The sequence below is a fragment of the Scyliorhinus canicula genome, chromosome 15 (genome assembly GCF_902713615.1).
Source record: "Scyliorhinus canicula chromosome 15, sScyCan1.1, whole genome shotgun sequence".
Lineage (NCBI taxonomy): Eukaryota > Metazoa > Chordata > Chondrichthyes > Carcharhiniformes > Scyliorhinidae > Scyliorhinus > Scyliorhinus canicula.
Genome location: NC_052160.1, coordinates 4,674,720 through 4,688,843, shown reverse-complemented (window position 1 = coordinate 4,688,843; position 14,124 = coordinate 4,674,720). Strand labels below are relative to the sequence as shown.

Here is a 14,124-nt window from a genome sequence, read left to right as displayed (position 1 = left end):
ACTAGCCACACAGTATTCACATTTGACAGACACACTTTTAACAAGACAACATAAAGTTAATCCTTTCACCTGGGAATCTATAGCAACCCTCCCGGTAATGGTCTACCTCTGTTACCATCCATTAGTTCTACCCAAAATGATCCTGTGTCTGCCTTTTTATTTTAAATCCGCACTCAGTTTGTTATCGTTGACAGGTATCCGTGTGGAGAGTTCAGGCACCAGAGGGGATCGATTTCCCAGGTGGACTATGTTGTGTTTTAGTTTTAATGGCTGTGAGAGGCTAACAGTCATTGACGCTACGAATCTAGGCTGATAACTTGGGGAGTGTTACTGTATGAAGTTGGAGATTTGGGAATGTCTGATAAGGAGAATCCTCAGAAGAGTTCAAAGTTCCATCTTAATTGATGGACTTATTTGGGGATGGCCGATGCCCCAGCATAGCAGACAGAAATCCTCAACCAGTGGCCTTTTCTGCAACCTTGCCTCCAGAATTATTGTGGGAATATGGTGGAAGGACTATGGATTTTTGCACCCGAATTTTTCTACACGATAATATATTGTGCACTTAAAAACAATACGGCATTGCTTTATTTTCATTGTTTTGATGTTGCAGAGTCTGTAAAAGAGAAGCCTGTGGTTACCGAACCTCCTCCAAACAAGCCTTCAATGACCAAAGCCGGAATGGCATTAATAAGGGATTGCTGTGGATCTACACAATGCAACATCATGTAGCGCTCACCACTCAAGTCCGACACTTGTCTGCAAAGGATATTTTAATGAAAGAGAACCTTACCCAAGATGGAAGAAAAATGTCTGAATGGTAACCGTGCTCACACAGACTATGACCTACCATATTCAGAGTGGTGATAAAGACTTATTGTCCTTCATGCATGGATCACAAACTCGGCATGCTGTAAGGAAAATGCATCACATGTTTCCACTGGTAAAATGCAAAGATTTTAATACCTGGCATGTGTGACATCAAAGCAGTTTCAGGAAATTGTTTCAGTGGTCACGATAGAATAAAACATACCACTTTTAAAATTTCCTAACTACGCCGTAAGGATTTTACAGGGTTTTTCTTGAAAAAGCTTCCCCCCACCCCCCAAAGAGTTATTTATTAACATCCTCTCGTCTCTGCCAGGCCTCACAAACAGTTGCAACCCTTTATTGCTCCAGCGCACAGGCGGGTAACAAACTTTACAAATTTAAACTCAGCGACTTTCAAACAGGGATGGAGTCAAATTCTGACTCCGAGAAAAAACGTACAAAGTTAATAGAGGTTAATGCCCGAGTGTCATGATTGTTCTAATTCTTTGGGCGGACTTCTCCAACCGTTTGGATTCTCTGTTCCCGATGGTTTCATGTGATGGCTCCGATGGGAAATCCCATTGACAAGCGACGGGAGTATAGAATCCCACTGTCAGTGAATGGCTGCTGCTGAGATACACGCAACTGAGGCAGCAGGAGTCGTGCCCTTTTGTGTTACAATCGAGTGTTTCCTCATTGATAAATAGGATATTACTAGTGTAATATAATTGTAAGTCAAGGTTTGTCAGTAATCATGTGAAGCAGATATGTTGGTAGAATCTAGCAAGTTGCGTTTAGAGAGTGTCAGTGTCACTAAAAGGTTCAAGGGGGTGAAATTCATCCTTGGCAACAGGCATTCGCAAACCAACCCACCTGTTATACACCCAGCCAAAGTTGAGTTTCATCCCAAGACCTTCAACGCACATGTGCACATTATTTGAAGCGTACACATGTCTTAACTTAAGTTTCTCATTTGGTAGGCTTATATCTTGCTCTGTTCCCTTTCGCGCCTGTTTCACGGCGTCAGATGTAAACTACCCCAGTGATACAAGCTGACAAAAAGTGGTGTTGGCGGCTAATGGCTTAATGAAAGCTGATGAATACAGAGCTGGCCAGGCCAGCACTGAACTTAAATCGCTGAATGAGATGTATAAACAGCAGCACACATCTATAGAATTTGAAAGGAAAGTAAACCTTTGTCTCTCTTCCCTGACTCAAAGTAGTCCTACATCCTGTTCACTAATCTAATATTGTCTTCATTTAATGTTGAATCTTAACCATTCGGCAGCTCAATTTTAAGTAAATGTGTAAATATTGAAATGTCACCAATTAAACAATTGTGTATGTTTAGGTCTTGAACACAATAAAGTTATTGCTTCTGAGTGTTTGTTTACAGTGGAGTCTGCAGTATTTAATTACAGTATGTTGTACCCTATAGGCATTTGTTTAGAAGTTTGGAGAAATGTGAGTTAACACAAAAAGACTGAGAAAATGACTTTATTGAATAATCACTCAGTTGCCAGAAGTTGCTCCAGAAGAGTTTTGAACATAAACTCTCAAAAATCTTGCAAACTTATTTTATTATTTCACCCAGGCCTGATTTGATCAGATTTATTGATGTATAAAAGGCTGGGAAGGAATATCCCAAAATATGGGGTTGCACACATTCAGAAAACTGCACAATTTAACAGAACTTTCAGATAAAAATAAATTACTGTAGAGGCTGGAATCGGAAACCAAAAAGAAAATGCTGGAAAATCTCAGCAGGTCTGGCAGCATCTGTAGGGAGAGAAGAGGTACCGTTTCAAGTCCAGATGACCCTTTGTCAAAGCTCTTCATCTTTAATTAAGATGTTCTGGAAACAATTTACTGATTAACAATTATCTATAACTGAGGTGGAACCCAATTTCTAGTGAAAATCATGGTGTGGAGGCTTGAGGAAAGAGTTCTCTGCCCAAAGACAGGTCCCTAGGTTTGTGATCTTTACCAAGGACATAGATCCTGAATCCACTGCATACACAGTCACGGACCCGGCCATTCTCTGGCTATATCCGCAGGTAAAGGCGGGGCCCCCTCCACCAGATGCAGGATCGGTGCAGCTTTTGCGCCATTTATTCTGGCGCAAAACGCCACTGTCCCCACGCCAGCACTTGGTCTTCAAATCGGAGAATTCAGCCTCCCCCACCCACCCAGTGTCTGCGTGGGTTTCACCTCACAACCCAAAGATGCAGGGTAGGTGGATTGGCCACACTAAATTGCACCGTAATTGGAAAAATCTTTAAAAAGAATTGACAGACATGTTGGGGGGTGGGGGGGGAAAGAGGCAGGAGGAGTTTTTGGTGCTCCTGGCAGTGTGCATGTTTTACCAGGCCACCACAGAGGGTGTCTGCTATGGATCTCTTGCAAAATTGCTCCCTGGCCACATTTGAGGATGACCATCTGGGAACCCCACAGCAGGATGCTATCTGCCACATTTGAGGTAAAAGCCCTCGGGTTCTCTGGGAGGGCATGATTGTGGGCGCCACACAGCACGTGGACTCTGTTTCCAAGTCTTTACTTGGGCCACTGTTCCCGGTCCAAGAGTCCATAAAATGGAAGGTTGCGACTACTTCATCCGATGCTGTTGGTGTTGCCGTGCTGGTGGGTAGTGGGAGGTGGATGAGAGTGTAAACGTGGTTGGATTTTTGTCCTTGGGTGACGTTCCAAAACATATTTACGTGCCGCCAAGAGGAGGAGAGCTCAATGCTGAGTGCGGGCAGACTCCACTAGGGGAATTGCCTTATCCTCTTTGAACAACGCCAATAGGGGTTATGGTCTGTATACTCTGTGAATGCATGTCCATAGCAGACTGATGGAAACGTTTTACGCTGAACACAAGCGGCAATCCTTTTTCTCTCCAAGTGTAATTACTCTGCTGCCAAAGTGCAGAATGTCAATCCCAAAGTGAACATAATGGGTCACTCAGTACCATCGCCCATCTTGTGTGCCAGGACAGCTCTGATTCCGTACGGCAAGGCGTCACATGTAACCAACAACAGCTTTGATGGGTCAAAGTGAGTCAGCAGATGTGAGGACGACAGTCGCCGTTTCACTTTACAGGTGCAGTGGGGCCAACACTGTTGCCAAGTTCAGGATGAACTTCCCATCATAGTTTATAAGGCCCACGTGGAGTTCTGTGGGATTCTCCAGCACCTTGTCTACTGGGTGTAGTCAGTGCCTGTCCACCCTGTAGTCTAAATAGACCACCACCTTTGCATGGAAAATGCACTTTTGAGCGGCAGACAAACCCTAGCTTCTTCGAACCGATGTAACAGATCCTCCAGATTTTTCAGGGGTTCTTGGTTGGATTAACCGATAATCAGCCCATCGTCCAGGTAGTCTGCCACCTGTGGCAATCCTCGGAGGATATTTTCCATCACCCTTTGGAATGTGGCACATACTGAAGAGACTCCGAATGGCACCCAGGCGTACTTATACAACCCCCTTTGCCTGTTGGTGGTCAGATATTTGCGTGAGGACAGGTCCAACACCAATTGATTTTTAAAAATAAATTTAGAGTACCCAATTCATTTTTTCCAATTAAGGGGCAATTTAGCATGGCCAATCCACCTACCCTGCACATCTTTGGGTTGTGGGGGCGAAGCCCACGCAAACACGGGGAGAATGTGCAAACTCCACACGGACAGTGACCCAGAGCCGGGATCGAACCTGGGACCTCGGCTCCGTGAGGCTACAGGGCTAACCCACTGCGCCACCAACACCAATTGATGATAAGAGTGGTTCATGTAGAGCTTGATAAAAATCCTTCCTCCGCTGAGCATCGCGCATGGGTTCTCAATCTTTGGCACTGGGTTAACGATCCAAACGGACGCTCAGTTGACGCTCCCAGCAGAGGCAGATGTAACAGTCAAGTTTCATAACTGGCGCACATTCTCCCCGTGTTTGGCACATTCTCCCCGTGTTTGGCACATTCTCCCCGTGTTTGCGTGGGTTTCGCCCCCACAACCCAAAGATGTGTGGGCTAGGTGGATTGGCCATGCTAAATTGCCCCTTAATTGGAAAAATGAATTGGGTACTCTAAATTTATTTTAAAAAAAAGTTTCATAACTGGCATGTCCGGCACAGCCCAATCCACAAATTACACTGGGCGGATGATTCCCAACTTCTCCAAAAAGCTCCAGTACTGCATCGACTTTGGGTTTTAAAGCAGAGGGAATGGGGCGGGCATGAATATAGCATGGTTGGGTTTCTGGGTCCATGATATCTTGCTGAAGGCCCCCCCCCGGTTGGTGCCAAGACCATCTGGAAAACCCACAGGAAACATGCGAATACCACGTCCAGCTCGTCAGGGTACATCTGGCATACTTGCTGCCAATAACACCCGGAGACTTTTCAGCCAGTCACACCCCAGCAAATGTGGGCTTAACCCAGCAGTGGCAAGTTTGCCGACTGAGCCCCATATTTCACCGGGAACTCTGAGGTGCCTGAGATCTCCGAGGCTCTATGGTGTATGTTGCCAGCCGGATATCGCTATCTCTTATCACCAAGACCCATATTCCTGTGCGAATATGGTCATACGTCTGATCACAGAAACTGCGGCTCCGTTATCAAGCTCCATCCGTATTGGGAAAACATTGACCTGGACCGTAACTTGGATAGGCACCACCCTTGGTGCCGAAATGCCGTAAAGGCAGTGAGCCTTCTCTGGCTTGTCATTGATGAAGGGCGTCCACCCTCTGGGACGGTCATCGGGGGGCGTAATGTTTCACTGCCGTCTGTCCTGTTGACTCCCTCTGGTTCTGGCGCGCTCATCCCATGCGCCAGGAATCTCTGGTGTGCGGGAAACACAATGTCCCTCGGCAGGAAAATGTTGCTGTCCGGCCTGGTCAGCCTACTGCAGCTCCACCTTCTCATCACCAGTGTAACGTCTCAGGCAAGTAACCACTCGGAAGCAATGACCGTGGAAACGGGGGAAGTCTTTAACTTAAATCTTCTGGAGAAATCAAATTTTGTTTGCAGTTAAAACATAGAAAGTTCTAAAGTTCACAGAAGGTTTTAACCAAGTCTCCACTGGAACAGCTTAGCTCAAACTGGTTAGTGTGCAACGGACTCCGCTAACCTCCATCTTAGCAGCAAATAGAGCCAGCTAACCTAGTGTGGCTTGGCACTTAAGTGCAACTTAGAATGCTGGGAGTTGGGTAATTAAGGGAGTTGGAGGAAAGAGGTGCTCTTTTGTTTTCTAACTTTCAGGAAGTGGTCTTCCTCTGCTACTGGAGAAGAAGCTTGTTACTTGGTGAGTGATTACGGTTCATTCTATTCCCAAGAGAGGTATGGACAAGGTGGATAGCAACAAGCTTTTTCCAAGAGTGGGGGTGTCAATTACAAGGGGTCATCATGATTTCAAGGTGAGAGGGGGAAAGTTTAAGGGAGATGGGCGTGGAAAGTTTTTTTTTTTAAAACGCAGAAGGTGGTGGGTGCCTGGAACGCTTTGCCAGCGGAGGTGGTAGAGGCGGACACGATAGCATCATTTAAGATGCATCTGGACAGATATATGAACGGGCGGGGAACAGAGGGAAATAGATACTTGGAAAATAGGCGACAGGTTTAGATAAAGGATCTGGATCGGCGCAGGCTGGGAGGGCCGAAGGGCCTGTTGCTGTGCTGTAATTTTCTTTGTTAAAGGTTCAAAATAGCTGGCTTTTAAAGCAGACCAAGGCAGGCCAGCAGCACGGTTCAATTCCCGTACCAGCCTCCCCGAACAGGGGCAAGAATGTGGCAACTAGGGGTTTTTCACAGTAACTTCATTAGAAGCCTACCTGTGACAATAAGCAATTTTCATTTCATGTATAATAAAAGTAAAATATATAATTGAATAAAATAATTAATAAACGGTTAATGAATTAGAACACATTAAAGGATGTCAGGATAGGTGATGTGTCACAGCTGCAGCATGTGGGAGCTCCTGTATTTACTGACATTGAGCCAAGTTACTCTCAGAGAGTAACTCACTGAAAGAGAAGGCATTTATTCAACTTACTGACAAGTTTACTTCTCATTCAACCTGATTAATGACTCTAAAGAGACCCGGATTGGAAATGAATGAAAATGGAAATCGCTCGTCACATGTAGGTTCAAATGAAGATACTGTGAAAAGCCCCTAGTTGCCACATTCCGGCGCCTGTTCGGGGAGGCTGGTACGGGAATTGAACCATGCTGCTGGCCTGCCTTAAAAGCCAGCGATTTAGCCCTGTGCTAAACAAGCCCCAGTTTACCAGATTTAAATGCATATATTAGTTCTAAGATTTAAAAAAAAAATGATATCAATAAGATCCTACTGGCCCCAGTGATCAAGTTAACGAAAGCTGTGCATTTTGCAGAGGGAACTTTATAATAATACGAACATCTACGAAAACGATGCAATATTCATACTGCCACTGACTACAGATATGGCTGTAAATCGTCTCAACTGAGATTGGAACGAGATGCTTAGAACTTTCTTTAGTGGCAGCTGGTGAGAATAATGCTTTGTGTTTTTGCAGTCTCTGAAGTTTCCACTACCACTCAAAACGTTTTAAAATTTGAAAACATTTTAAACATATTCAGATTGAGATCTTTAGGTGCATCTTCTGTATTTAGTGCAAATTAAAAAGTGTTTCTGTTCCATTGCCACGTTTGAAGTGGTGTTCCATGACATGCACGCAGTTCAGGACGTTTACATAACTTTGCAATGCAAAGGTGAATCCGAAATTAAATGCAGATATGTAAAAAAAAACAAATAGATACGTAAACGTATTCAGTAAATCAGAGGAGCGAACAGGAGCTGCTAGTTAAGAAGCCCCCCTGTTCCTCCCTTCATTGAAATTCAATACAAGCATATACCAATGACTTGGAACGCTGCTTACTGCAACTATCCATTCTCTAGTCTTCCCTACACACCCATCATTTCTGCAAGTTTAAGTGCAATATCCATTCTTTCAACAAAAAGGGGCCTGGAATTTGCTCTGCCCTTCACCTCATTTAACAGTTGTCCATAAACAGACTCGTCACCAAACAATTCTGGTACTCCAGCATGGTGCCCAGTACAAGGGTACAAGTGTCTGTAGTGTGTATGAACAGTTTAAAATACAGAATGCATTGTAAACGGAGAAAATTAGAACTTTGTAAACGGAGAAAATGAGAGCTACCAAGTGGCCTTCCTACAATCTCCAGAGATTCCAGCCAATCGTGTCTCATCTACCCGCCCCCGAGTAATGTGCAAATTTAAACCAAAAATGACAACAGAAATATGCTTGCTGTAAAATTTTATTCATGGCAAAATAAATTTGGTCCCAAACAAAGCAGCCAGCATTTGATAAGCCATTTTTCTTGTTGAAAATCCATCGACAGGAAACAAAGCAGGAGCCCTCGTCATATTTTCAGATATATTCAACACACAAGTCAACATAATAATGTTCCTCAAACAAACGCATCTCTACCAGTTTACATCAGTTGTACGAGGTCTGTTACTTATATCAGCCTAGAGATTACCAACACAAATTTATGCAGATCTGCATATATAAGCCACCATTTCAGAACAAGTTATAACATACTGTGGGTTTTAGACATCACAAAACCAGAAACCTACTATGAGTGACTTGATTGGCTTGTAATAAATCAAGAATATTTCTGTTCCTCTTTGCTGATGTTCCAAGCAGGAGCTATTAAAAAGGTGTTTGCCAATAGTTACTGCACATTAACTTCTTTAGCATCTAAACTGCCACCATTTAATAAGATTTTTTTAAAAAACCTTTCTGTGTACTAATGTACAGACATTAAACACCTTGTCAAAATCTTCAACATTGCAGTTCCAGTTTTAACTTGGAACAGATTTTCCCACACAATTGTTCAATTTATCCCAGTTTTGCTACTTTCTAATATTTCTGAAGCTAATATTTCAATATTTATGCACATTATAAACCTGCATGGTCACAAATGCAAGTTTGCAGAGAAAGATAGTTTCAGCAATTGCACATTTTACTAACAAACTCAATCTCCGGCACCAGTGGAGAATTCTGTTTTCCAAAAATAGGTTATTGTAATCTAGAAAGTGTGCATTCTGGCAAATACAACCCATTGTAAAAGCCAGGTTCTGCCCAGAAGGCCCTAGTGGACCTCCTGCCACACAGTATTAAATCCTTCTAACCTTGTCCAAGGTCGTCACACTGGCACGAGTCACCAACTCTGATACTTAAAACTTCCCAATAGTAACCACTCAGAACACAATGGAATAAAAGCAGTTCACATTAAAACGCCAACCTTCTGCAACTGTTAGCTTTATGTACACAGCTCCCCAATGAAACATGGCTTTTTAAAAAAAAGGTTCAACAACAAAACCTTGACATTTCCACTCTTTCAAGAGGAAATTCAGCTCCATCAACTGTCAAGTGGAAATGATAAGCTTTTAAACCGTTTTCCTCATCTGACCCATGACCTGTGATTTATGCAATACATGCATATTTCACAATGAACTCCCAATTCTACACTAGTGCCTCTCACATTAGACTGGAGGTGCACCATAAGTATAGCAGATTGCTAAGGCAAATGGTCAATTCAATTTCTAGATGTAATTCATGAAGACGAGATTACAGATAACTGATTAAACCAACTTGCAGTAAAAACTCAACATAAACCTTCTGGGAAGCCATCACATCCCAACAGAATTTGCATTATTAGGGAGGTTCTTTAGTTCCACTCTTCAACTACAGGACATTATAAACAACACAACCATGGAATGCAATCTGTTCTTTCTATAGAGAGGTGAACAAAACCAAAGATTGGATTCTAATTACAAGCCATTCAAGTGACATTCTAAACATTTCAACTACACTTGTACAGTTAGATTATACAAGACTTACTTTACTGCTGGTCTGTAGGATCAGAAAACCTCAACTATCAGATTTTGAGACATGCATTTTACTGAGAAACCTTAGAAATTGGGAGAGATAACATGAATAGGCTTTTGGTGCAAGACGACACGGCTCTGACTTTCTTAAAAAACAAAAACCTTGATCAAACATTACAAACTTTTAAATTATAACAACCTACACACAAATCTTGGAATCTTAATTGCAGCCAGGAAAGACCATGGACTACAGCAAATTAGCTCCAGATACAGACTCTGTTCTCTTCCTAAACGTTGTGGCTTTTCTTAAATATTTTAAATACAGAAGTAGAAGGTGGAGATAAAAAGGTGTTTAATTCTTTGGATTTCGCACTTTGGAATCTATTTTAGTGCTTTTAGTAAAAATCATAAGTATACAAAGCTTTTTCTTAAATTAATTTAAAGATTAATGGGGGATGCCAGTGAGAAATTTGCTGCCAACTTCACTTTACTTCTGGGCTTCTTGATAGGACTGTCAGTCACGTCCACGTGCAGTGGCCTGGTTTCGTGTACATCCTCAGGTTGACACACAGTCGCAATATTTTCCTTAATCTGGTTGGTAATACTGCCGCTGGTAAAAGCCTCTTCGGTCATAGCTGCAGGAAGGACAGTTTTCTCCTCCTCTGTCAAGATCAACATGTCTGTTTAGAAAGTTGTACAGCATTACAACACCATTTTGAAAACTTGACGATTCAATGTTAAAAGTTGCATTCTACTCCTTGGCATTAAAACTTCAGATGCCAATTAGCTAGATAGTTTGAGTCTTACATTTAAAAACATCTCTCAGCAACTGACCAGCTGCTTTTATAACTAGCCAACAGCTTAATTTATTTTTTCATGGGATTTGGACATCACTGGTAGGAACAGCATTTATTGCCCATCCCTAATTGCCCTTGAACAAAGTGCCTTGTTCGGCCACTTTTAGAGGGCAGGCAAGAATGAGGAAGGCAGATTTTCTTCCCTAAAGAACTTTAAGGTAGTCGGTAGATGATAGTTTTATGGTTATCGTGATTGAAACTAATCAATTTAAATTCCACCACCTGTTGCGGTGGGATCTACATCAGTGTCCAGAGCATTAGCCTGGGCCTGTGGATTATTTGTCCAATGACATTACCACCACATCACCGCCTCCCCCTACCTCCTCTCCAGGTGATTGTTATTGGTATTTTAAGTGCTGCAAACTACGCAAAATTTAAGTGTGTAAAAATGTAAAACCAATTTTGTCCCATGGTCACTTTCAGACAAATAACTCAATTGAGAGCTTGGGTAACAGCTAGTTATAATTCCCTGTGATTAGCTCAAATCCATATGGCAAAATGCCTGTATCTAAGACAGCACTACTGTAGTCTATCCAACACTGCTGAGGTCATCGCTTCATTATTCTGCTTCATCAAACCAAATCTTCCAACCACCCCATTGCAAAACTAATTGCTGGTATTATGTGCTACTCAGCCCATACGTCCCTTTCCTGAGCAGAGCCAATGGGCTAGATCTGGGAAATCAGAATAACTAACTAGCAAATTAGAATCCACTGAGTGTCAAGACAAGTTTTTTGAAGGGATTATTCTACAAGCATGGAATTTATACAAAGAGTTGGAGATAATGTGAGAGGGTCAGATTGAGAAGGAAAGACAGAGGTAGATAACAGCAATGAGTAAGGTGATGCAAAGTCTTTTCTGTCCAAACTGAAGTCGCATCCCAGAGCTTTGAGCACAAAATCTAGACCGATACTCTCTGATGCAGCAGTACGGAGGGAGTGCTGCTTTGTTTGACGTGCTGTCTTTTGGCTGAGACGTTAAACCAAGGCCTTGCCTTCCCACGGTTAGCAGAAAAGATCCCGTGCTACTACTCTAAAGAGGAGGCGTCCTGGCCAATATTTATCCCTCAATCAACAGCAGATTACCCGGTCAAATCTCATTGCTATTTTGCGGATCATTGCTGTGAACAAATCGGTTGTAATATTATCTAACATTAAATAGTCTTTTACTACTTATCAGTTTGTGAAGGATTTTAATGCATACTTAATACTTTGCTTTGCAGAGATTTAATCCATTGTCTGGAGAAACTTTGACAGCATCTTAAAAAGGAATGACAAGGACCCGGGTTTGATGCCGGCCCCGGATCACTGTCCGTGTGGAGTTTGCACATTCTCCCCATGTCTGCATGGGTCTCACTCCACAACACAACGATAAGCAGGTTAGGTGGATTGGCCACGCTAAATTGCCCCTTAATTGGGGAAAAAAATAATTGGGTACTCAAATTTTTTTTAAATAAAGGAAAGACAAAGGTTTGCTCTCAACCTGCAACATTAGGTGACTGTTCCTCAAACTGAATAAGATCAGCCTTTTCAAGAATAACCGGGTCTGGTCTGAGCTGAGGGGACGGCAAGCATGATGGGACGGGTCCACACAGCAAGTCAACGGGAGATTGGTTACTAAGGCAGAGAAGTTCTTGTTCAGGCTGGTTTGAACCTATGAAAAAGTGATACGTATTACAGGTTGTGCACATTACTGAACATATTTAACAGTCAACACCCCATCATGCAATAGCTTCCCATAAAAACCTCATACAACACCTGAATTTTGGAACAAAGGGTCCATTTGAAAGCTTCATATCTGTATTACATGTTACGAGTTTAAATAGCAACAAAATACCACTGTATATCATAAAACTGAGTACAACAAACATTTATGGTTTTAACAGACATTTTTCAGTCACTGCTTCGTTGAACATGTGATGATTTGGGGACTTTGCAGGATTCGGGTGCATCTAGTAGCTTCTTGAGATTTGCCTTTGGCACTATGATCCCAAAGAATATACCCGCCGTTACAATTTCAGTTACCAAAGCCCTACATTCTGCTACTTGGAGAGAGGGTTGCATATTTCCAATATCTAAGTTGCTCCACAGATTTCCAACAGCAACTCTGGTCATCATGGAGCAACTTGGCCAGCACTTTGTGTAGTAGAACTAGTGCTCTTCGTAAGCATCACCTAGTTCTCAAATAATAGCTATTGTGGGATTGCACCTATACCAGTGCTAGGAGAACTCACAGGACTAAAAAATTTTCTTTTGCATGTTTATGAGACTTACTTCCAGTTTTAAAAGAGTATTTACTTTCGGGATGTGGATGATATTGGAAAGACTGGCATTTATTACCTGCTCCAAGATGCGCTAACAGGCATCAATCTTGGAACCACTCCAGAATTCATAACAACTGTTATAGCACAAGAGGCCACCTGACCCATCGTGTCTGTACCCAGCTCATCAAGTGACCAATTCACCTAGTGTCATTCTTCCGCTTTCTTCCTGTAACAGTCCCCCATTCTTCCTTTTCACAAAACAGCCTAATTCCATTTGATTTAACCTGCCGCCACCACGAATGCGTGGTGCATTCCACACTTTACTACCCATTGCGTGAAAAAGCTTTTTCTATTGTCACTTTTATTAATTAATTTATTATTCCAGATCCTGAGCGGGAACAGTTTCTCTACTCTGTCCAGACTGCTCTGATCCAGGCTACCTGGCGAATTTGCTCTCAGAATTCTGTTTTAAGTTGCTGAGCCAGTGACAATGAGGGGTCACAATGGAGAAAGAGTTGGCGGTGACGGTATATGGGGTTCCTGAGCTAGAAGGGCAACCAATTGTTGCAACACGTTGACTATGAAATCTATTACACTTACAGGGGCTGGCAGTTTCAAACTCCTGTGTCTCGTTGTCATTGGAGTTGTTTACAGCCAAGGTTACTGGTCGCTTTGGGTCTTCTGGTGTCTGTTCATATTCTTCAACCAAAAACGCAGGGGAACAGCAAGTAGAGCTATTACGAACTGCCAGGGACAAAGGGAAGAAGAAGAAAAATAAGATCATGAAAGCACGGTTAAAAAAACACCCGAAAAATTAATTCACAGTCAGAAGGACTATTTAAATGCACAGCAATAGCATTTATTAAACACTTGATTTTGCTTTCCTGGTCTCCAGAGTTAGTAATTTTCAAGCAGAGCAGCTTTAAAATGTTTCTCCACACTTTCCTTTCAACAATTACCGTAAAACAAAAATGGAAAAAACATGACTTAAAAAGCAGAAACCTTGTTAAATTTAAAATAAACTCTACCTTTCATATCATTTTTTAAAACTACTATTCTTTTGTGTCCATGTCCTTTTATCCAGATGACCTGTTAAAAATAAGAAAATATTGTTAAGATAAAACTCCTCCGATATTGTACGGAAATATTATCTAAAAAAGGTGTTCCTTGAAATGCTGGCTGACATTTCATGTCTTATATTGGTCAGCATTGTGTTTATGTTCTTTTGTGTAGTGTCACTCTTGGCCAAGATCTAAAGGACTAAGTGGCAGAATTTGCAAGAGCTATCTGCTCAAAGTTATTAGATCTCCGGC

The 14,124-nt window shown here is 42.2% G+C and overlaps 2 protein-coding genes across 5 annotated transcripts in view; one reads left to right on the top strand and one right to left on the bottom strand.

The window, feature by feature from the left end:
• Positions 1-2,195, top strand: part of bmerb1 (bMERB domain containing 1) — a 104,303-nt gene extending 102,108 nt beyond the window's left edge. Inside the window, exon 6 of the mRNA XM_038820742.1 lies at positions 614-2,195. Within this exon, the coding sequence (XP_038676670.1) occupies positions 614-732 (119 nt within the window). The 3' untranslated portion in view covers positions 733-2,195. The remainder of the gene's footprint in view (positions 1-613) is intronic.
• Positions 2,196-8,094: 5,899 nt separating this feature from the next.
• LOC119979124 (meiosis regulator and mRNA stability factor 1) overlaps positions 8,095-14,124 on the bottom strand; it is a 61,025-nt gene continuing 54,995 nt past the window's right edge. For 3 of the 4 annotated variants that reach the window (XM_038821135.1, XM_038821134.1, XM_038821136.1), the window contains 4 exons: positions 13,840-13,900; positions 13,412-13,555; positions 12,031-12,201; positions 8,095-10,371 (listed from right to left, as the gene is read on the bottom strand). In XM_038821135.1, the coding sequence (XP_038677063.1) occupies positions 10,130-10,371; positions 12,031-12,201; positions 13,412-13,555; positions 13,840-13,900 (618 nt within the window). In that variant the 3' untranslated portion in view covers positions 8,095-10,129. The remainder of the gene's footprint in view (positions 10,372-12,030; positions 12,202-13,411; positions 13,556-13,839; positions 13,901-14,124) is intronic. The other variant, XM_038821137.1, reaches the window with a different exon arrangement.